The sequence below is a fragment of the Rattus norvegicus genome, chromosome 10, assembly GCF_021556685.1.
Source record: "Rattus norvegicus strain SHRSP/BbbUtx chromosome 10, alternate assembly SHRSP_T2T, whole genome shotgun sequence".
NCBI classification, from domain to species: Eukaryota; Metazoa; Chordata; class Mammalia; order Rodentia; family Muridae; genus Rattus; species Rattus norvegicus.
The window spans coordinates 93,676,130-93,699,008 of NC_141543.1; the positions used below are offsets into that span (position 1 = coordinate 93,676,130).

At 53.9% G+C, this 22,879-nt stretch overlaps 2 protein-coding genes across 8 annotated transcripts; one reads left to right on the forward strand and one right to left on the reverse strand.

Annotated features, from left to right (window-relative positions):
* Window positions 1–5,480: 5,480 nt before the first annotated feature.
* On the forward strand, window positions 5,481–11,583 carry Grn (granulin precursor). Of its 3 annotated transcripts, none has more exon segments than NM_017113.2 (13): window positions 5,481–5,529; window positions 7,862–8,006; window positions 8,119–8,244; window positions 8,367–8,451; window positions 8,807–8,916; window positions 9,014–9,149; window positions 9,248–9,357; window positions 9,536–9,659; window positions 9,831–9,928; window positions 10,021–10,266; window positions 10,481–10,714; window positions 10,794–11,018; window positions 11,105–11,583. In NM_017113.2, coding segments are annotated over 13 exon segments (1,809 nt in total). In that variant the 5' UTR covers window positions 5,481–5,497; the 3' UTR covers window positions 11,243–11,583.
* Fam171a2 (family with sequence similarity 171, member A2) lies at window positions 11,223–21,839 on the reverse strand. Of its 5 annotated transcripts, none has more exons than XM_087569199.1 (8): window positions 21,574–21,836; window positions 18,331–18,350; window positions 17,804–17,896; window positions 14,864–15,022; window positions 14,605–14,784; window positions 14,392–14,508; window positions 14,157–14,283; window positions 11,223–13,641 (listed from the first exon to the last, which is right to left on the reverse strand). In XM_087569199.1, the coding sequence occupies exons 4-8, from the start codon at window positions 14,907–14,909 to the stop codon at window positions 12,183–12,185; spliced, it is 1,929 nt and encodes a 642-aa protein (XP_087425325.1). In that variant the 5' UTR covers window positions 14,910–15,022; window positions 17,804–17,896; window positions 18,331–18,350; window positions 21,574–21,836; the 3' UTR covers window positions 11,223–12,182.
* Between the last annotated feature and the right edge of the window lie 1,040 nt (window positions 21,840–22,879).

The following is a 22,879-nucleotide window of genomic DNA, read 5'->3' on the forward strand; positions in this document are numbered from 1 at the left end:
CCACTTTGGTCTCCATAGTGAGTTTCAGGTCAGTCAAAGCTATGTCCATAGCGAGACCCAGTCTCAAAAATAATCAAATGAATGAGAAATTCAATTTAAATGGGCATTCTATAATTTTATTTGGCATGTCAAGATCCTGAGGGTTGGGGAGCTCCTACTCTGGTATAGTCATGGCCCTGCTATTGGAACAGAGCAGTAACCCTGACTGAAGAAACCCTGAGGGACTGCTGAAAAACCAGGGAAGGCTGGGAGAAGGAGGTCAGAGGAGGGAGAGCCCTTACCTGGCTGTGCAACTCTGGAGGCTGCTCTGGGCTGGCCCACAGGAAGTAGAGGGGGGGGTGAGTTTCCTGGGGACACCTACGCTTCCATCCAAAACAGGATGTTCTGGCATTGGTGCAGCCTCAAGCCAGCGCCAGCATAGGTCTGGCATCTGGACATCAGGCTGGAAATGGACAGGATGTGTTAACAATGACAGAGTCAGGATTTACACACAATAGGCATATGACAAGGAGCCACGCCCACTCCCTATTTATAAATTCTGACCAGGCAAGGGGAAAGACAAAAAAAAAAAAAAAAAGCAGAAGCCACAAAGAAAGGATTGATCAACAGATTTCAGATGATGTAATGTCACAAAACACAAGTGGCCAGCTGAGAGACAATGGCTGCCAAATATGTAATAATACCCGGAAGAGTCAAGCACTTTGTGAAAGAGAAAGAAAGAGAAAACGAAGGGAAGCAAAGCAAAGAGTCACTGTTGTGTGTTTTGAGTAATATTAAGTTTAGCTCAGAGGTTTCTGGGTAGGACAAACTGCCCTTCATCATTTGAGTGGGGCTCCCCTAATCCATGGAAGGCCCGAATCATACAAAACGATGGGCCTGGACTTTCCCTCTACCATCAGCTGTCCTGGGGCTTGAGCCTCCCGTTGCACTCTAAAGATTTAAGACAGACACTGGAGATGTGGCTCAGAGGTAGACCATTTGCTGGACATGCCCCAGCACCATACAAAAACAAACAAACAAACAAACAAAACAAAAAAAAAACAAGACAAAACAGGCTAGGGATAGAGACATGGCTCAGCAGGTCAAGTACTTGTGGTATAAGGACTCTGCACATCTGTTGCAACAAGGGAGGGAGTGGAGACAGGTATATCCACAGGGCAAGCCAGTCTGGCCGAAATGGCTGTCTACCAGCTCTGTGGGTGATTGAAGATATATCAAAAGATTGGCTAAAGCTGTGTGCAGTGCCACCATGTGCCTTTAATCCTAGCACTTGCGAGGCAGAGGCAGATGGATCTCTGCGAATTCCAGGCCAGGCTGGTCTACAGAAGTTTATACATCGAGACCCTATATCAAAAAAAAAAAAAAAAGAAAAGAAAAGAAAAAAGAAAAAAGAAAAAGAAAAAAGAAAAAGAAAAAAAAGAAAGAAAGAAAAAGAAAAAGAAGAAGAAGAAGAAAAAGAAAAAGCAAAAAGTTGGTGAGGATTAGGGGAGAACTGAAATCCTCATGTCTTTGTTGCTAGTGGGAATACAAAGTGGTACGTACAGCGGCTTTGGGAAAACATTCTCACATTGCTCAGAAGGTTTAACACAGAAGTGAGGTCACTGTGTGATCTCACACACCGTAGTGGTGCTGTTCGCAACCGATGAAGCAACCAAGATGCTCCACACTAATGAGGGCCATCGAGGAGGGACAGTGCCCTGATATATAGACAAGAGTCGTTTGTGTCCTGGATGGTGAGGCCGCTCACCTGGAGGATGTGGTTAGCTAGCAGACACAAAGGGCTGCAGTCAGACTGCTCATTGCGACTTTTAGGAAGCTCCTGGATCAGATTCTGATGTGGTACAAGGGACACCTTCGCAGAAACTGTGGGCTTCCTGGGATCCATACTTGGGTTTTCTGGAATCAAGTTATAAAGTTCTTGTATGCTGTGTGACTTTTAAGACTTGAACAAATATCTGCTCGCTCCTGATAGGACACTGATGTCAGACCAGAAACACTCAATTCTATCTTAGTGAACACTTGAGTTTAATGGTGCTATTTATGGGTGTGTAGATGATTCAAGGACAGTTGTATCACCAAAAAGGCCACCCCAATGTTAGAGACACCTCAGGAAAGCTATATCTCTAGAGCTCCCTGGTGACATGAACCTCGGGTGTTACCTTGTGAATCTTGTAACTTTCAGGATTTTCCTGGGCCTTTTAAGTTGTTTTCCTCCTGGACATTGTTTACATTTTTTTTTCACTTCTTAAATCTTACCCGAGCTTTCTTTTTCTCTCTAAGAGGTGATGTTTCATTTCAAGAGAAATAGCTACACAACACCCCAATATTTCTGCTTTTTAGCAAAAAGTTTATACTATCCTATTTTATTTATTTATTAATAGTTTTTAGTATCTCCAGAATATAATTTTCCATTTTCCACAAGCACTTACAAAATTAGTGTAAGTTCTAGGGCTGGAGAGGCAGCTCAGCTGTTAGGAGCACTTATTGCTCTTGTAGAGAATTTGGTTTGCAGTACTCACATTGGGCTATAACTCCAGCTCCAGAGATCCAATACGTTCTGGCCCCCAAAGGTTCCTGCACATACATGATGCACATAAATGCATGGTGCATACATACATATATACATAAAACTTAAAAATTTTTACAAAGCTTACAAAAACTAAGTCCTGAAATGGTAACTACGAAGATGGCAGGCTGCATAAAGGGGCTCAAATCTGTAACCCCAGCACTTAGGCCGAGGCACCAGGATCAAGGTCAGGAAGTTCAAGGCTAGTGTAGGTTACAAAGTACGTTTGAGGCCTGACAGACTGTCTCGGTTAGGGGTTTTGGGGGAGCAGGCAAAAGATATAAGTTCATGTCCAGGGCTGGGGATTTAGCTCAGTGGTAGAGCGCTTACCTAGGAAGCGCAAGGCCCTGGGTTCGGTCCCCAGCTCCGAAAAAAAAGAACCAAAAAAAAAAAAAAAAAAATAAGTTCATGTCCATAATCTCAGCTAAAGGGTCCAAGTTCAAGTTCTATATGGGCTACATGGTGAGTTCAAGGCTAGCCTGGAAAACTTAGGGAGCTTCCATCTCAAAATAAAAAGTAAAAAAAAAATTTAAAGAGGCTGATCTCTTATGGCAAGGTGGGAGGCAGAGTCAAGAAAATCATATGGAGGCTTAAGGGCCAGGTACCATGAAGCCCACAGTGCAGAGGCAAAAACAATGAGAGACCTTGCCTTTAAAAACGAGGTAGATATGCTGGGTGGTGGTGGCAGTGGTGGTGCATGCCCTTTAAATCCCAGCACTCAGGAGGCGGAGGGAGATGTGTCTCTGTGAGTTTGAGGCCAACCTGGTCTATAGAGTGAGTTCCAGGCCAGCCAGAACTACACAGAGATTTCTTGAAAAAACAAAACAAGGTGGGCAGAGACGGTCCAAATGTTCTCTGCTATAGGTGAGCCTACTCCCGCTTGCTCCCTCCCTCCGTCAGACGGAAACCAGAACCTCTCTTCTGGATGAGAGCAGCACCACTGAGCTGTAACCCCAGAATTTGCTCTATCTTTTCAGTCGTTTCAAGTGATCGTGTATGTAAGTCTGTGAGTGCACTAAAGCTATGTGCAGAAGACAGAGGATGGCTTCTGGGAGCCATTTCTGTCTGTCTGTCTCTCTCCTTTTAAAACCATGTCAGTCAAAGAGATCACGTTGGTTGATAAGTGACTACCTGCTGAGCTTCCTGCCCCTCCCCCATTCTTTTTTATTTTTCTCTTGAGGAAGTGCCCTGTCTGGGATGTAGCTCAGTGGGTAGCACTTGCTCAGTGTGAACAAGGCCCTGGGTCTAATCCCAGCACGGCATAAACTAAACATGGCTATCTGCCCTTGCAATTGTGGCGCTTGCGTGGTGGGAGCAGAAAACAAGAAGTTCTGGGTCATTCTCAGCCACTTATCAAGTTGAAGTCCGGAACACAGGAAACCCTGACTCAGAGGGAGAGCTGCAATGTCGCTGAGGTTGGTTTCCAACTCCTGGGGTTAAGCAACCTCCCTTCCTCAACCTCCACATCATGGCTGTGTCTCACTAGAAGCCTAAGCCGTGGTCTGTTTTGGGGATACCTATACGAATGTCATGGAACACCTATGCTAACATCGTCAGGGTACCGAATTATGTTAGATTCTCTGCTCCAGTCTTACACACTTTCCGAGACTCCTGGAGCTCCAGTGTAAGAAGCCCTCATGGAATTCCACAAGCCCGCACTCCTCTCGGTGCAGAACTCCCACTGTCCTGAATTGTGTGGCTGACCCCGTGATCCTGACTGGCCTCCCAGTAAAGGTTTCTGCTTCTAGGGGTAGGAGTGGGGTAACCTAGCTTCCACCTTGAAAGCAAACACAGTCTTTTCTCCAAGGCCCAGCCTTGGCCTTTCTTAGAGTCTGTCTTCTTGGCCCTTCTCCAATCACCCGTCTCTGTCTGGCCAGGCCCTTTGGCACTCAGCAGCCTGGCTCTTGTTTCTGGCTAATCTGTTCTACAGCTTAAAATTTCTCTATTCTCCCACCATAACAATTCCTCGAAGGTGGGGACAGCTGAAACAAGGAAACCCCTTGATCTCCACAGTCACCAGCCTGCTCCACAAGCCCACGCCCCACACTTAGTCCGAGTCCAAAGGCCCTTATCTTGAACGTGGCTTTCAATCCTTACTAGAGGCTGTCTTTCCTATCTAGTTTCAAGTTCCTCGGTCCCGCCGAATCAACCTCTTTTTTTCGGAGCTGGGGACCGAACCCAGGGCCTTGCACTTGCTAGGCAAGTGCTCTACAACTGAGCTAAATCCCCAACCCCTCGAATCAACCTCTTAAAGTTCTTTCAGATTCAACTTAATGCTGCACTATCAAGCAGGATTTTAATCTCTTCTTCCCTAACCTTGAGCTAATCTCCTGTCTTCTCTCTGCACACATCTATAGTGACTGGTGCTCGCTTTTGAACTTTTATTAGATTTAGTCTAAGCCACTCTCCCCGTTCAAACCAGGGGACTATTTATCCTCACCCTCACAACCATCTTTCAACTTCTTTCGAGTCCTGGCTGCCAGGCGTGAAAAGGCAGAGAATGTACAAAAGTCGCGATCCAGAAGCAGACACTCTCCAGTAAACGACCTTGAACGTGTGCCCTCAGGGCAGCTCTCTTAACTGTTGGTGGCCTTAGGCAAGCGGTGTCTGGTCTCACAACACCCTGCCGGGCGCCGCCAGAACCCGGGGTTAAATGCAACCAAACAAGCTAGAGCTGCCCTGGGGGAGGCGGGCTATGCTGTCATATGATTCTCTAATCACATGATCCCTAGAAATGGGGTGTGGGGAGACAGAGGAAAGGGAGGAGGAATGTGAAATGAGTAGAAAAAGAAACACAGCATTCCTGGAGAGTCCCGCCTCTACGTAGACAAGTAACCAATGAAAGCCCTGGATCTCTGAGCCATGGCTAATGGAAATTGAGGTGGGCGGGCCATCGCGCGGCCAAGCCCTAGTCCTGGAGCTGACCGCCAGATGCCTCCCAGGGAGCGCGGACCCCGACGCAGGTAGGAGGATCCTTTGCAGATATCTCCCCCGCTACTGTCCAGAGGCCTGACCAGGCTGCTGTGCAATTGAGGGTCCTCTGGAGTCTCAGCTCAGAGACAAGAGAAGACCTGCCTCTTGAAACTCCTCTAGGGGTTTCTGATGCACTAACGAGGTTTTTTTTTCTTTCCTTTTTTTTTTGGGGGGGGGGACGAGCGGTTGTCGTAGATACCCCCAGTAAGAGGCTCCTCTTGCCCAGCATGTTGGAAAGCTGCAGGCCTTTCTCCAGGGCAGGAACCACCCCACTCTTGGGCCAGCTCCTCTGTCTGTACCTGCCACCTGTCTCCAGGTCCCGGCTCTTTCTCTTTCTGATGCTGCAAGTGGTCTCCGCGGCGGCGTGCAGTGGGTGGGGAGTCTCCCGCCCTTGGTCCCCAGAGCTCAGAAGGGTTGGGGGCAGGACCCGGGCCTGATGGCTGAATCCCTGGGTTGTGTCAGTTGTATTTCCTTTCTTGGGGGCGAGAGAGCTAACTTCCGCCTGCCTCTCCCCGCCACTTTTCCCTGCTCCTTCTCATTAGGATTGGCTCACCTTTTCGGAAATTCATCTCCCCTTGACACTCGGAGATGGGGGGTGCCACCTAGTGGAAGATGCCGGAGCTAGGGCTTTGAAAGGCTCCGGTTCTCCCTGGCTGTGTAATGTAGAGGTGGTCAGGGGCTCACCACTCCCCAGTCCTATTGAGAGGAATTGGGTCTCCCTTACCCCTTCCTGGTTAGGAAATGGCCTCTGGGATTTTTTTTTTATGTGGGTGGGGGTTAGGTTAAAGAGCACTTGGAAGGACCTAAAAAAGGAAAGAGAGGGGGTTGGGGGAGACGACAGATCCTTCTATGTAGCCTAGGCTGGCCTGGGATTCACCTTGTAGCCCAGGCTGCCCTCGGATTCACCTTGTAGCCCAAGTTGGCCTGGCACTTGCAACCCTCCTACCTCAGCCTCTCAAATGCTGGGATCAAAAGCATGCCTGCCATGCGTGGGTGGCATTTCCTGCCTTTTGTAGCCACCAGTGTCCAGGCAGAGATTGAAGACTTGAGACACAGGGAAGGAACAATTTCTGAGGCCCTCAGTCATAGATTAGAGTGTTACTTCCAGGACTAAAACCCAACTGCAGCTTCAACGAAGTCCCTGTACCCACCCTGCTTCTATCCTGCTTGGGTCACCTGCCAAGAAATCTTCTGCCCCATCCCTCTGCACCTCTGGCCTCTGGGAATCAGGGTCCTTCCCTGGCAATGACCAGAGACAACGGTTGGCATATGAACCCAGTCTAATACCCTGTCTTTTCCCCCCTGGCTTGATCCTTAGGCATGGATTTGAAAAGTGAAAGTAATATTTTAATTATTGCTTTTCATAGATTGCTGAGAAATACAGTGAGAGGGGAAAATGGCTCCCTGGAGGGTCTTTGAATATTACTGGGTTTGCTGCTCTAGGCAGAATAACATCTTTCTGGGTTGCTGGGTAGACCATCTGAGCTGGGAAAAGGCTTATAGGGAAGTGAGAGGTTCAGTTCCTCCTGCTGAGGCAGAGAGTCAGTGAAGAGGTCCACTGGTTCTTCCCACTTGCAGCTGAGTTTCGATTTCTGATCAGGGAGAGACAGAGGCAGTCTGTTTGAGGAGTCCAAAAGGACCCTGGTGATGTCCGGAAGGCCTCATCATGAAGTTAGCTTTGAGGCTGACCTAGCCTCTGTGTCCCCTTCCCTTGAGTGGGGTGGGGACAGTTGTGGGTAGGCAGTGGCTGGCCCATAGGGAAGCCAGCCCAGACCCCACTGGCCACAGTACTTCTGTTTTTACAACTTTCTCCACCGCTAGGTTTCCCATATGATCATGTGACTGATGACTCTGTCCCCCAAGGCCTTTGAAAGCTACAGGTGGCAGACAGTTTGGTACCAGGCCGGGGTGGAGTTAGGCGGGCGGGATGGTGTGGGGCTGGCTTCCTCTTATGGCTGCTAAAGTCTCTTCTGCCTCCCAATTAGTCCTCAGTTCCATAAATCAAAGCCACAAAAGCCACATGCCTTCCCGACTGTCATAACCCCCTCCCCTCCTCTCCACGCACTCAGACTCTCAGGCGTTAGGCCATATGAATCGACACTGGTGTTCCTGCCAACATTCATGCTCACAGTGAGTGCAAGCTGACACACGAGTGCCGTGCACGGGTAGGGCGCTGACTCGAGCGACACATCTGCCTGCTTTCCCGTTGAGAATGCTCAATAAACCCAAGGCCTTGGCCTGAGCACAGGGGAATGCACAGCCTTGGAGTAGAAGGTGGCACAGGCTTCAAGATGGCTGCCAGACTTTGCTTGGCATTTGCAGGCAGACCATGTGGATCCTGGTGAGCTGGCTGGCCTTAGTGGCAAGGCTGGTGGCTGGAACACAGTGCCCAGATGGTCAATTCTGCCCTGTTGCCTGCTGCCTTGACCAGGGAGGAGCCAACTACAGCTGCTGTAACCCTCTTCTGGTGAGTGTCTCATGCCCCAGTTGGCAGCCTGGGCTTTCTGAAGGACTGTCTACCTCAGATTGGCCAGAGGACTGGCACAGATCCTTTGATTGATGTCATCTCTTCTTTCCAGGACACATGGCCTATAATAACGAGCCGTCGTCTAGATGGCTCCTGCCAGATCCGTGACCACTGTCCTGATGGCTACTCTTGTCTTCTCACTGTGTCTGGGACTTCCAGCTGCTGCCCGTTCTCTGAGGTGAGGCCGCCATTGGCTTAGGGGAACAGGAGATTGATTAAGATCTGCATTTACCCCTTTCCTTCACTCTTCTAGTCCCAGGCAAAAGGGTCTTGCTCACACAGGTGTCTCTTCGTCCATAGGGTGTATCTTGTGATGATGGCCAGCACTGCTGCCCCCGGGGCTTCCACTGTAGTGCGGATGGGAAATCCTGCTCTCAGATATCAGGTGCTGTGGGGCACAGGGGAGGGGGCACGTGGGGACGGACATCAGGAGTTACCTGAAGTGCCCAGGAGCCCAACTGCCTGGGTGGCCCTGGGAGGGGCAGTTCTGAGAGAAGAAGGTGACAGACACTCCAGCGTTGTGGGACACAGAGAGGCCGTGCCGGAGTGATTTGAGCACCAGCCCAGTTTCACTGGATGTCTTAGCAGTAGGGGCTAGCTAGCTGGTGGGGTCCTGGGAGATCACCTAAGCCCTGGGACTGACCGCTAAGCCTCCTGCAGCTGGACCTGCAGTTCCTTCAGTGATGGTACTGGTACTTGACCAACTGGATTAATGGAATTCTGGATTCTTGGATCTGCAGATAGCCTCTTGGGTGCTGTCCAGTGTCCTGGTAGCCAGTTCGAATGTCCTGACTCCGCCACCTGCTGTATTATGATTGATGGTTCCTGGGGGTGCTGCCCCATGCCCCAGGTATAGGGTGTGGGAAATGTGGCACCTATGGGTAGAAGGGTAATGCTGGGGTCCGGGGCTGACACAGATGGATTTAGGACCACTTGTTTCTTCTCAGGCCTCTTGCTGTGAAGACAGAGTGCATTGCTGTCCCCACGGGGCCTCCTGTGACCTGGTTCACACGCGATGCATTTCACCCACGGGCACCCACCCCTTACTAAAGAAATTCCCCGCACAAAGGACCAACAGGGCAGGTGAGGAGGCCCGAAGCCACCCTGCCAGCACCTGGGGGTGAAGGGGAAAAGTCCCTCTATCCTAGCAGCCCCTCCCTCATGCTTCATTGCTCTTTCAGTGGCTTTCCCTTTTTCCGTGGTGTGCCCTGATGCTAAGACCCAGTGCCCTGATGACTCTACCTGCTGTGAGCTACCCACTGGGAAGTATGGCTGTTGTCCAATGCCCAACGTGAGTGAATGGCTGGATTCCCCTGGATCTGGACAAGGGGGCTCCAGGCACTCGGTTGATCTGAGAGCCTTAAGGCTCGTGCTGCCCCCTAGTGGCCGATTGGAGCAGTGCATGCTATCAGCTTGGCTTGCTCCCTATGCTCGCCAGAGTTCAGAGACTTCTACTTGTCCCAACCTAGGCCATCTGCTGTTCCGACCACCTGCACTGCTGCCCCCAGGACACTGTATGTGACCTGATCCAGAGCAAGTGCATATCCAAGGACTACACCACAGATCTCATGACCAAGCTGCCTGGATACCCAGGTATGGGACCCCATTTCATCTGCTCAATAAAGAGGGTTCTCAGTTACGGAACGCTATGGGGTGGGTTTTGATGGCTTGCATGAGGTTCACTGTGGCTGGGATAGCTGTGTGCTCCATTCTCGACGCCTGGTCACACTGTCTTCGATGACTTGGTCTCTCCCTACCTCACAGTGAATGAGGTGAAGTGCGACTTGGAGGTGAGCTGTCCTGATGGCTACACCTGCTGCCGCCTCAACACTGGGGCCTGGGGCTGCTGTCCATTCACCAAGGTACTTGGGAGCAGTGGGCACAAGTGGTCCGAGCCGAGGGGGCAGCTAGCTTGGTTCCAGTGCTTATCGGGGCCTCTCTCTGTCTACCTAAGGCTGTGTGTTGTGAAGACCACATTCACTGCTGCCCAGCCGGGTTTCAGTGTCACACAGAGACAGGAACCTGTGAACTGGGAGTCCTTCAGGTACCCTGGATGAAAAAGGTCACGGCCTCCCTCAGCCTGCCAGACCCACAGATCTTGAAGAATGATGTCCCCTGTGATGACTTCAGTAGCTGTCCTTCTAACAATACCTGCTGCAGACTCAGTTCTGGGGACTGGGGCTGCTGTCCCATCCCAGAGGTAACGAGGGAAGCGAAACAGCCCAGAGGGGTGGGGATAGCATCTTGGCCTGGGTAGGTAGGTGACAAGAGTCTTGTAGCCTTATTCTTCTGCACTCTGCGTAGTCCGGGGTGGCACCCAGTGCTGTGATTTGTCCCCAGCTGGAGAAGCTATGAGCAGGAGAGGTAGACTCCCATGATCCTCTGTAGGAACATTCTTCTCTGCCCACCGCTAGGCTGTCTGCTGCTTAGACCACCAGCATTGCTGCCCTCAGGGTTTCAAATGTATGGATGAGGGGTACTGTCAGAAGGGAGACAGAATGGTGGCTGGCCTGGAGAAGATGCCTGTCCGCCAGACAACTCTGCTCCAACATGGAGATATTGGTTGTGACCAGCATACCAGCTGCCCAGTAGGGCAAACATGCTGCCCAAGCCTGAAGGGAAGTTGGGCCTGCTGCCAGTTGCCCCATGTGAGTCTCCACCCACTGCCCTGGGAGAAGGGAGCTGTGTTCTTGGGGTACGAGTGCAAGCCATTCTCTTGCTCCACAGGCTGTGTGCTGTGAGGACCGGCAGCACTGTTGCCCGGCTGGGTACACCTGCAACGTGAAGGCGAGAACCTGTGAGAAGGATGCAGGCTCTGTCCAGCCTTCCATGGACCTGACCTTTGGCTCTAAGGTTGGGAATGTGGAATGTGGTGCCGGACATTTCTGCCATGATAACCAGTCCTGTTGTAAAGACAGCCAAGGAGGCTGGGCCTGCTGTCCCTATGTAAAGGTCAGTGCTGTCCCCGACCCTGTGGCTGGGTGTGGCCATGGCTGTGTTCTGTCTTGTCTAGTACTTACTCTCCCTTGACCATCCAGGGTGTCTGCTGTAGAGATGGACGTCACTGTTGTCCCATTGGCTTCCACTGTTCAGCCAAGGGAACCAAGTGTTTGCGGAAGAAGACCCCTCGCTGGGACATACTTTTGAGGGATCCAGCCCCAAGACCGCTACTGTGAGGAAGGGCTAACGACTAAAGAACTCCACAGTCCTGGGAACCCTGTTCTGAGGGTATCCACCACTCAGGCCTCCCTGGCACCTCTTCCTTTAGTCTCCCCGGCCTACTCATTCTGAGTCACCCCATCACCATGGAAGGTGGGGCCTCAAACTAAGACCTTCTCTTATGGAAAGAAGGCTGTGGCAAAAGCCCCGTATCAAACTGCCATTTCTTCTGATTTCTGTGGACCTTGTGGCCAGGTGCTCTTCTCGATCCACAGGTGTTGTGTGAGCTTGCTTTTGTGTGTGTGTGTGTGCGCGCGTGCGAGCGTGTTGCTCCAATAAAGTTTGTACACTTTCTTAACAGTGTCTGATTTGGTGTGCCAGGGTCCTCTGGTATCAGCATTCCCCATAGGGGGGAAAATCCCCCCCATACACACACACACACACTCACACACACACACAGAGCTTTAACCTCACCAGTTTTGTATTTTTTTTGTTGTTGTTGTCCAGAGTGTCATCACATTATCCTATAGTCCCCAGGACCGCCCCAGCCACCAGCCCTGTGACATCCAAGCAGCACCCCTCCCCTCCCAAGGGTCCACAGAGATTGTCCCTCCCTTCCCAGCCCTCACCCTAGCAGCTGAGGCTGGCTTGCCCCTCCTGCTCCCACAATAGATCTTTCTATGTACAGCCACGTTTATACAGGCACTGCTCCCCACCCCTGCCCTCCTCCCCAGCCCCTCCCTTAGGGGACCGGGTCCCTCCCACCTCCCTCTGCTTAGAGGCCAATCCAGGGTCCCTTCCCAAGACACTCCCCCAGCACAAACCACAGATGAGCTCAGCTGACCCATGAGCTCTTCTCCGGGCTAAGAGCGTATGCCCCTCTGCTGCAGCATCCCGGGGCGCGCACCCTGGGAATCTGCACTGGCGGCAGGGGCGGTGGGCGACCCCCGGGCCGCACTACTTGACATTGAACACCATTAGCGGCCGCTCCTCCCGCCGCTGCCACGGGCTCTTTTTGTCGCCAGCCTCATCACCCACCTCCGCCCCTAGCTCGTCCTCGGGGCTGGTGAGCGAGTCGCGCCGCAGCTCACTGGCGCTACTGCGGGAACTGTCCCCACGGCTGCGGCCCCGACCCCTGGGTACTGTGGCTGCCCGGCCTTCGGGTGCCACCACCTCGTCCAGCAGGGGCGTTAGCGAGTTGTCCTCTGGCGAGCAGAGGCCTGTGCGGCTCTCACTGCTGCTGGGCTCTGTGTCTTCGCTGAGCGCCAGGCGCGGGGGCGCGGGCGGCGGCGGCGCGGGTGGCTGCGCGGGTGGCTGCGCGCGCTCCCGCTCCTCCCTCGGGGGCCGGCGGCGCGCAGGTCGAGCCTCGTGCACGTCGACGCCTGAGTCCAGGCTGGCATCTGTGCTGCGACCGCCGCCGCCCGCCTGCAGGTCGATGTAGGAGTGGCGCACTTGCGAGTTGGAACGTCCGTCCAGGGACACGAACCAGGCGCGCGGGTGAGGCTTCACGCCCAGTTCCAGCAGCTTCTTCTCGGTCAGAGCCTGCAGCTCGCCGTTGAGCTGCGCCATGGTGGACTCGTTGAACAGCACCGGAATGGTGACCGAACCGCTGACCGGTGCGGAGCGCCCGCCGCCCCAGCCCTCGCCGCCACCGCCGTCGCCTCCCGCACCTGCGTGGCCCTGTATCAGCGGGCGCTGGGGATCAGGTTGAGGGAAGGGGCGCGCGGGGCCGGCGGCCGAGCCCTCCGGCGGGGTGGCCTCGTCGCCCACTCCCGCGGCGCCCGCCTCTCCGCCCAGGCGCACATAGTGTGCGGGGATGACCAGGGTGGGCATGACATTGCGGTACACGTTGTCCTTGAGGTGGTCGATGGAACCGCAGAAAATGAGCTGGCCGGGCTGGCTGAGGGACGGCGGCCGCGCCAACTGGTCCACCGACTGTGACAGCAGAAAGTCGGGGGTCTTGCTCTCGGCCGCCCCCTTGTGGCCCAGATAATGGTCGAAGGACGGCGGCGGCGAGGGGGCCTCATGCAGGAAGGCAGCGGCTCCCGCTGGACCCCGCCGGTATTCTTCCAGGCTGGGCTCCAGCACGCCGGGACCCTCGACGGAGCGGGCGCCCTTAAGCCCGGCACCTTCAACGCTGCGGGCACCAGGAGGCTCGGCGGCTGGTCGACTGGCGGATCGCGGTTTGGCACGGAAGAAGTCATCCCGGGAGGATGCTAAGTCTCGGGAGCTGGAGAAGGCCGAGTGTAGGGAGCCTGGGGGAGGGGCCTCGGGGTCTCCCGACGACGTAGGCTCCAGGGGTCCCCCGCAGATAAGATGGAGTTGAGACATCGACGTAGCCTGATCTCGTTTGTTGTCCGAGGGGCCGGAGAGCTGCAGCTTGCGGTGCTGTTGTCTTGGTTTCAAGCAGCGTCGTCTGCAGAGGAGGAAAGAGACAGGCGCTCAGGGATGCTGAAAGGAAAGGTATCTCCGTAAACCAACACAAGGGATGAAGCAGGTGGGGTGGAGATGGAGGATGCCGGGAACGTTCAAGAGAAATGGTGGGGAACCCAGATGATGCCTGGGGGGAGCTGTTTGTAGAACGAGGACCATTCGTTCATCCAGGAGATGCATTCATTCAGTTTCACCGGGGTAAACTTGGCAACGCTTGGCATGTACACCAGCTAGGAGTGCCTGCTCTGGGGGTCTCCTGGAAGTGAGAGCTGGGCTGGCTGAAGCCACTGTAGATGGTCTCTGAAGAGGCAAGACCTGCAGGTCCTGCCACCTGTCACCCGTTTCTCTAAAGCCACCAGTCTCTGGAGTCTAACTCTTGCCTTGCCATTCTTTCCTGGAAGCACTGATCGTCTAGAAGCATCTTTGGGACCCCAATGCAGAGCACAAGCGAAAGCCTAGGGATATGGAGAAGGCGGGGAGGGCTCCAGGCGTACTCACCGGCAGTAGTAGATCAGAAGACACAGCAGAATGAGAACCAGCAGGGCTAGGGCTGCCAGGATGGTCAACAGGAAGATTGTGTGGTACGTGCCGATGTCCTGAATGCCTGAGGTGATGGTAACCAGCCCTGTGCCAGGCAAGGGCTTAGGATGCCCTTCTTGCCTTTCACAAGGCCTGAGCTCTCCCAGCCTTCCCGCTCCCCTCTGCCCCTCCCCCACTGCCCCACGGATCTCACCAGATGTAGGGGAGGCCATGGCAGCTACCCAGTACCCTAGCTGCGGGGAGACAAAAGTCCAGTAGAGCTGTCGGCCTTCCTTCCGAATCACACCAGTGCCATTTCGCACCCACAGCCCTGGAAGAGGCCAGAGGAGTTCATCAAACCCAGTGTTCTGCCACCTCTTACAGAAGCCCCAGCCTCTAGCACGGGCACCCTGCCCCTAACACTTACCACTCTTGGGGTCAAACCTCCAGGCTGGAATGCTGGTGCCCACAGCAAGGGCACGAGGCTCTGAGGGTACTGGCAGGGACAGGTGAATGGGGCCTGAGAGAGGCACCTCTGTCCCATTGCCCGTTAGCAGGTGTACGCTCACAGCAGTCAGGGGTATCAGCTCCAGCCAGGAGCCATTGCCTGAGGGAAGAAGACGCTGGCACTAATGGCTATGCCCTTAAGGAAGGAAAGGTGCCTCTACATTAAGTACATGGCTTACCTGAGCTAGAGGCCTCAGTCCCCAGGAAGGCAGGGAAAGCCCGCATTTCCTGCTGGGTGCTGGCAGGGGTGAGCGAAGCCCAAAGCTGGTTGTAGGTGGAGCTGACGGGCAGGCGGGCAGCTCTACGCTGGAACTGCACCCAGGGCTGGGAGCGGGCACCTGGATGGAAAGCAGGCACTGTGGTAGCCTGACCCAGACCAAAGCAGAAAGCAAGTATCCAGAAAGGAGAACCTCCAGATTAGGCTGATCGGAAAGGCCAGGGAGCATGAGAATATTAGCGAGAAGTGGGTAGCCACAGATTGTTAACTTGAAGGGATGTGATACCGAAACCTCCAGTCCGGGTGAGTGTGTGTGTGACCTGCCACAAAGGATTTGCTTTCTCTGAAGTTTCCTTACAAACATAAATGACGAGGGCTAATGGGGCTAAAGAGAAGGCACCGTGGTTTAGAGGGTTACCATTCATACAGAGGCTCTGGGTTCTATTCCCAGTTCACAACCACCTATAATTCTAGTTCCAGGGGACCCAATACCCTTTTCTGCACAAGGTACACAGAAATATACTCAAGCACACGGACAAATAATAGTCATTCCTCAGCTAACAACTAAGATTCCCTGTCTTCATGCTCATGCTAACTCTCTCTCTCTCTCTCTCTCTCTCTCTCTCTCTCTCTCTCCCACCCCCCGTGAGTGTGTGTGTAATTATTTATTTATTTTGGTTTTATGTTTTTTCGAGACAGTGTCCCACTATTAGTCCTGGCTGTCCAGACATTCACACTGTAGACCAGGCTGTCCTGGAGCTCACAGAGGTCCACCTGCCTCTGCCTTCCGAGTGCGGGCATCAAAGGCCTGTGCGCTGCCACTGTTGGGCCATAGGTGTTGTTCGTTACAGTTTTTCTAGAACCTTCTAGCATGATGAGAAGAAGTGTTTTGTCCGGGCTTCCATTTAGCACTCACTGAATACATGTGGCAAGTGAGACTGGCTGCTGGCACACATGTCGTGCCAGCGTGTGAGAGTCTGTGGCAGGATCTGGAGGCTTGGGCCAGAGTTCTCAGGCCAGAACTCTGAACTACAGAGTTCTGAGTTACTGTCTCAAAAATTAGAGACAAGGAGAAAAGTGGCTGAGGAACAGAATTTACCTTTTAAAAATCTCATTTTCTTTATTTTCATGTGTATGGGTGTTTTGTCTGTGTACCACCGGTGTGCAATGCTCTCAGAGGCCAGAAGAGGGCGTGAGATTCCCTCAGACAAGTTAGTCTGTGAGGTACTATGTGGATGCCGGGAATCCAATAGGACCCAAGTACTTGGAAAACCAACAAGTGCTCTCAGGCACTGACCGTCTCTCCAGCCCCAAATGTTTCCATTTAGATAAACAACCATTAGTGCTGTGTGTGTCCGTGTGTGTGTGTGTGTGTGTGTGTGTGTGTGTGTGTGTGTGGTTTTGGGGCTGAGGGAGCAGACATATATAAACAGAATTCCAATCCTGTGTGGTCATAGGTAACATTTATTAAGCTTCAAAACATGCTGGATGCTGTCCTAAGCAGGCTATGTATAGTAACCCCCTTAATTAGCCTAACAGCCCCTGAGGTAGCAACTCCATTTTATAGATGCAGAAATGAAACCAGAACTTCAGCCACATACCAGGGCCACTATCTTGGAGCCTGGCCCTGTCACCCCAAGGCCCTCCACACAACTCTGTCCTGCTTTATTACTGAATGTTGCAAGCCTGGGCTAGCCCTGTGGGGACGTTGTAGGGTAAGGGGGAAAGAAAGTGGGAGTTAGGGGCTGGGGATTTAGCTCAGCTTACCTAGGAAGCGCAAGGCCCTGGGTTCGGTCCCCAGCTCCGAAAAAAAAGAACCCCAAAAAAAAAAAAAAAGTGGGAGTTGCCTTTCTCACCATGCAGGAGTCACAGGCTACAATGGTGCTGCACTCTGACCAATATTGCCAGCTCCCTGCACTTCCCACCGAGAGCTGTAGAAGCCATGAGAGGCCGGTAAGCTCTGGGGGAACCAAAATTCATTTGGCATTTTAGAGTTCCGGGGGAAGGGGGGGAATCAGAGACCTTTAGTATGGGGTCAACCAGATGCAGGTGGCACACAATCAATTTGCCAATAACTCAATAAAGCTTTTTAATAAACTCTTTCAAGCTCCAAAACCCACCATGGCTATAGTATTGGCCAAGCACCCTATACAACATACCAGGCCAGAAAGTACCCTGAGCCCTCACTGCCCCTTCTGCCTGCCTGCCAACTCCACCCAGCTCTCTCTCCGGCCAGATGCTCTACTCCCAGCCCACCCAGCTCCCTTGATTAGCTCCACCAGATTTCCCCAAAGGTGAGGGGCATTTCTGCCACTCCCACCAGCTCTGTAACGCTCCGAGGATATGCAGTGGTGTCTGTCTGCCTTCCTTCTAGCCCATGACCACAAGCCGGGCTGAGGGTCTGTTCTTTCTCACCCCCAGGCCACACCACCAGCTATGTGTGTGGCACACAGCGAATGCAGAATATGAGACTTGTGCATAAGGACCACCGAGGACTGCTCCGGGCCATTGGATGGATGTCCAGTTGCCCTGGAAAGCCCTCATGGCATCAGAATAGCCAGGCACCCAGTAGGTGCACAACAATACATGTGGATCCACTGATGATCAACAGGTCAGGGAGGTGGAAATTGGGAAAGAAGAGAAATCACAAAAGCCCCAAAGAAACTATAAATATTTATTAAATACCGGTTTTTTCCCCTCTTAGCCCATTTGATGCATTTTTACCTTAATTTGATGAAATAAGTATTATTCTTCCACATCATATACATGCATTAAGTATGGCTCAGAGAGGTTAAGTGACTTGCCCAAGGACACCCAGCTACTGTGTGAAGAAGCTGAGGTTTCTGCATACAGGTCAAGGAAGGGAGAGGAGCTATGGGACGAAGGGCAGGGTGAGGCTTACCTGGAGAGCCTAGAAGGATGTGCACAAGGTCCTCATAGAGGATGAGGGTGGCTGGCCGCTCTGGGAGCAGGTAGAGGCTGACGGATGCATACACTGCGAGACGGGTGGCCTGTCAGCTCTAGAAGAAGCATTCCCTAGGTACCCCCTTCATCTTCATCCCAGCGGCTTCATCCTCCCACAGCCCAGTATGCCCCAGCCCAGGCAGCAGCTGCTGGGAAATTGCCCCCCTCCACCCCCAAGGACTATTTTGGGAAGGGGCTGATGGTGGGTCAGCTGCTATCCAACCCCGCCCCCACCCTCCACCTGCCCCTGCACTCACACGGCAGCTTGTCAACACGCCACGGCACTGAGTTGGTGAGGAAACCCGGACGGGCAGCAGTGACCAACACCCAGGTACCCAGGCGGTAACTGAGGGGTAGTGTGGCCACGCCCTCTGAGTCCGTGGTACCAGCAGCCAGTAGAGTGCGGTTCCCAAACACGTCTACTGAGGCCCGGGCCAGGGGCACCAGCTCCCCGCTCACATATACCTGTACTTTGATCAGGATCTCTGTGGGAAGACGAGGTCAGGGGATGAGGAGTGAGGAGGGGGTCTGTTGGGGGAGAGAGATTTGGGGGCTGACTCCAGCGCAGTGCTGGGATCAAATCCAGGGCCTCTGTCACTGAGTTGTGTTCTCTGCCAAAGCCAGCAGAGGAGAGAGGGCTATCCCCTTTCACCAGAGCTAGCCCATGCATACTTTCACATTTCTAAACTTGGGCAATGGCCATGATGGGTGGTGTCATTGTTACAATCGACAGCATTCCCCACCCACCCCACCCTCATTCTTAGTGGTTCACAAAACATGACTATATCTTAGAGCCAAGGAAATGCTATATTTGCTAAAGTAAGCCCTCAGCCCATTTTACAGATAAAGAAACTGAGGCTTAGAAGATGCAAAGTTCTTGCACTACAGTTAAATGAGAAATCTGAGCTCTGAAACTAGTAGTCTACTTCCAGAATATAAACTGTTAGCCGGTCCACCCTAAGAGACCAGTGATCTATGGAGAAGAGAAGAGAGACCAAGAAAAAATGAGTGGGGGGGGCGGTGGGGAACCTCAGGTGGAGGGGGAGAGGGCAAGATCAAGTAACTTAGAGAAAGGATGGAGGCTGGGTCCCTGCTTGAGTTCTCAAGAAAGAAAGAAAGAAAGAAAGAAAGAAAAAAATCAAATCAAGTCGCTAAGGAACCTGTTACTTCTAGCACACACCCTCTTCCCAGGATCCTTTCCAAAACCTGTTTCCCTTCAAATTTAGGGACCTGTACCATCTCCTAAGCCCAAAGGAGTATCTTGATCCCTCCCTTCAGGTCTATAGCTGGTCAGCTACAGTCAGTCACCATGGCAACGCCCTCATTCCTCCCAGGAGATCAAGCAAAGGAGCTGGGGCCCTGATGAGGAAGGGCTACATGGAAAGCAGACCCAGGCCCAGGGGAAATAGTGTGCAGGGGACTGGGAAGGAAGCATGAACTTCTAATCCCGAGGCTATCTGTGCCCCCCCCTCCAGCCTCCCCGCCTCAGGGTAATCTGGCCAGTATGAGGTGCTTAGAGAGATGACGAGGACTTGAGTTACTCTCCTGGATTTCTATAGGCCGCCTCTGCCATCTAACCTTTTCCACTTAGCACCAGCTTCTCCCTCAAGACTATGCCCCGCCCCTGCCTTCCTAATGAGTGTCGTAGATGGGGAGGTTTGGAAGCTCAGAAGGCAAGTGGGAGGATACACTGGGTACTGGGGGAAATCCCAGGTACAGAAGGAGTCTGGAGCTGAGAGCAGAAGCGGGCGGGACCGGGGTGGGGTGGGCAGCCACTGAACCTCGATGAGGCATTTCACTGACTTGACACTCGACAGTGACAGGTGTCTCTTCTCAGGCTTCCAACGCAGGATACCACGCCTGGTCCTGGCATCCCATCCGGCTATTCCCAGAGCCCACCTCCCTCTCCAGGATAGGCCAGAGTCTAGCTTTTCAGGGTGGGGCACCCACACTGCCCACTCCCACTCTGGCTCTCCAAGGAGTGGCAGTCTCCTGCCCCAGTAGGAATTCTGAGAAGCTAAAAGAGTCTGGCCCCATCCTAGGCTAGGAACAGCTGGAGCGAGCAGCTGGGAAGAAGGGATCCAGGAGTCTGAAATTTTGTCACTTGAGGGAAGCCTTTTGGCTCAAGGGCCAAAGCCTCAAAAGAGGGGAGGGAGGGACCTGGGAACAAAACATTGGTGGGCAGGTAAGATCCAAAGGCTCATCATTGCCAGGCTGGGAGGTGGGGCAGGTGTCTAGCAGACTCTTTCCCCTCTTCCCCACAGCCTGGGCTCCCAGCCAGCTGCCTGAGAGAGCCCCCTATTCTGGCTCTATTCCAGCCAATTCCCTGGGCCCTCCCTTCCCTGGGGTGCAGAGCCTTGGAGGAGGAGCTTCCTAAGAAGCTTGGGCCTCTTCTCTGGAAAATCAGGGGAGACTGAGGCACAGGAAGTTCCCTCCCCACCCTCAAAGCTTGCCATTCCATACAGCATCGGCATCTCTCCACTTAGCTCTGCCTATTCCAGGAGGAAATCCGACCTCCTCCCTTCATCCGGACCCTACTTCCCTCAACCAGACCCCCACCCCCTTCCGCCTTTCCTGCTAGCTTCTGGTGTGTGTGTGTGTGTGTGTGTGTGTGTGTGTGTGTGTGTGTAAGGGGGGTGGCGTAAGGAGCAAAGAACACTGTTTCAGGATGGAGCCACAGGCAGCGGAAGGAACAGCAATTGTGGGGTGGTGGTGGCGCAGGAACCAGAAAGGTGGGAGAGGGAAGCAGGGATGAGGAGGGGGAGGCCCGGAGCACCTCGGAGTGAGCAGTGGAGTCAGGGTCTCCAGTTCCCACTGCAGGGGCCGGCTCTACCCTCACCTCACACAGCCATGTGGGCCAGGTTAGGCATTAGGAGGGTCTCCTTGGGAGGGGGGGTGTTAAGTGACCTGAAGAGCGGGAGATCTGGAAGCTGGTAGAGGAGAGTGGTAGACAGACTGGACAAGGACCCAGACACCTGCCCTCTCAGCTGGTACTGCCACAGCTAGCCAGCCAGCTCAGCATGGCTCCATGACCACAGCCCTGCCATGCGCCTTGAGCTGGGGAAGTCACAATAACGTCTATTCTCAGCCCCCCTCCAAATGCATCCCCTCCCTCTAGCATGAGCTGATCAGTGTTTATTCGGTGCGCCCCAAATTCTGAACCTGGGGGGTTGGCTGGAAGCTGTCAGGCTCCTGGGTGAAAACCCCATTCGAGCAGTCAATCCCGCCCACAGCCTCACCCACTCCCCCTCTCCCCTCCCCCCCTTACAGCCCAGTTCTAAGCTCCCAGCCCAAGTCCGGCCAGGGTGGCAGCCGATGCCTGCGCCCCCACCCAGCTTGGGTCTCAGCTAGGGACCCGCGGGGGGCTGCGGAGCCGGCGCCCGCCCCAGCCCGCCCCTGGGCGGGTGTCTTCCGCAGACAATAGCTCTGGCTGCAGTGCCTCGCGGACCAGGAGGGAGAAAAACAAGTCGGAGGAGGCAGTAGCGCCGAGCCTGGAGACCCTCGCCCTCCCCATTGTGTCTCCCCAAGAGCCCCGCAGCAAACAGTCCCCTTATCTCTCCCCCAGAAACACCGATCTCATGTCGCCTTCCCCCCATCCTGGGAGCAGAATGCATCTCAAGTCACTAGCACCGTGAAGAGGGGGCCAGCGGTGGCAGTCGATCACGGGGTACAGGCCCACGATCGCCGCCCCTCGAGGCCGAGACTCACCCTGAGGGCTGGGGGGCTCCGGCGGAGACTTGCCGGGAGCCCGGGAGGCGCCGCCGAGCAGCAGCCCCAGCAGCGGCAGCAGCCGCGCGAGGACTCCGGGGCCACTTGGCGGCGGCATCGCGGGGCTCGGCCGGGCCCTAGCGGTCCATCGCTGCCGCCCGGCCCTGCTCGGCCGGCCCCGCTCAGCCCCAGCTCTGCACCGCTCTGTGCAGCTCCGGGTTGGGCTCCCGCTCCGGCTGCGGCGCCCGCTCGGCGCGATTGTCTCCGCCCGGAGCGGCCGCCAGCGCCCCCTGCAGTCGGCACCTGGCACGGCGGGCCAGCGGGCACCGCCTCCTCGAGGCCCGGCTCTGCCTTCAGCCCACCCAGCAGCCCCCACCCGGTAACCCAAGACTCCAGACAGCAATGGAGTGGAGCGATTAGGGGGCAATTACCCGGGTTGGGGTTGAAGAGCTCTTGAGATGTGGTGTAAAATTGAGGGGTAGGAAAATGGCTATTGCCTACTCTTAAGAGTTGTAGTTGGAAAGAGAATCGCCTTCTCCCACATTGAGTGCTTCGTAGTGTTAAGGAGGCTGCGGTCTCCAACATTGGGAAGCTGACCTGTGGTTATGTCAGCCCCTCTCCCCCACCCATACTTCCCATTCAGAAACAGGCTAGGCAAGACAAGTTCTTACAGCCTTCCTGGCCCCTCTCTTGCTTTAAACAGGATGGCCTGAAGTTCACTGGATAGCCCAGGTTGGCCTCGAACTCCCGGCGATTTTCCTGCCTTCTCTCCCAGGGTGTTAGGATTTCAAATGTGAGCCACTATATTCAGCCCCACTTATCCTAACGTGACAATTATAATAATCTCTACCTAGAAGTGTGGTTGAGATGCCCGGATGTGTGTGTGTTGGGGGTGGGGGGATTACCACGCACATTTAATCCCAGCAGGCAGAGCTCTGGGAGTTCAAGTCCACCTTAATCTACAAAGCCAGTTCCTGGTACTCTAACAGAAGTCTGACAGGAGCACCAGTGCAATAAATGGTACTATTGTTGGTCGAGGGAGGGGCTTGCCTCCCTTGGAGTAGTAAGACCCCCTTCTTCTGCAGGAGACATCTGGCTAGAGAGGTTTTGGAAAGGTAGAAGCAGACGCCTCTCCCACACAAGAGAATCCCATTGGTTCCGGTGTCATGATTGACAAGCTGAATCTTCCTTCGCTGAACCCCACGTTTGAAGACTAGCCCCCTAACAATCTTTCTGTCCTTAACATTTCTGGCTATCACCATCCCTTAGCTTCTGTTTTGCATGAGCCAGGTCCACTTCGAACCAC

Coding starts and splice junctions, on each gene's coding strand:
- Grn (XM_087571059.1), top strand. CDS start 7,869: ATGTGGATCCTGGTGAGCTGGCTGGCCTTAGTGGCAAGGCTGGTGGCT. Junction 8,007..8,118: donor GCTGCTGTAACCCTCTTCTG/GTGAGTGTCTCA, acceptor TCTTCTTTCCAG/GACACATGGCCTATAATAAC. Junction 9,358..9,535: donor GCTGTTGTCCAATGCCCAAC/GTGAGTGAATGG, acceptor GTCCCAACCTAG/GCCATCTGCTGTTCCGACCA.
- Fam171a2 (XM_087569198.1), bottom strand. CDS start 21,691: ATGCCGCCGCCAAGTGGCCCCGGAGTCCTCGCGCGGCTGCTGCCGCTG. Junction 15,023..17,803: donor CATCCTTCTAGGCTCTCCAG/GTAAGCCTCACC, acceptor CTTTCCATCCAG/GTGCCCGCTCCCAGCCCTGG. Junction 14,509..14,604: donor GAGGTTTGACCCCAAGAGTG/GTAAGTGTTAGG, acceptor GGCCTCTTCCAG/GGCTGTGGGTGCGAAATGGC.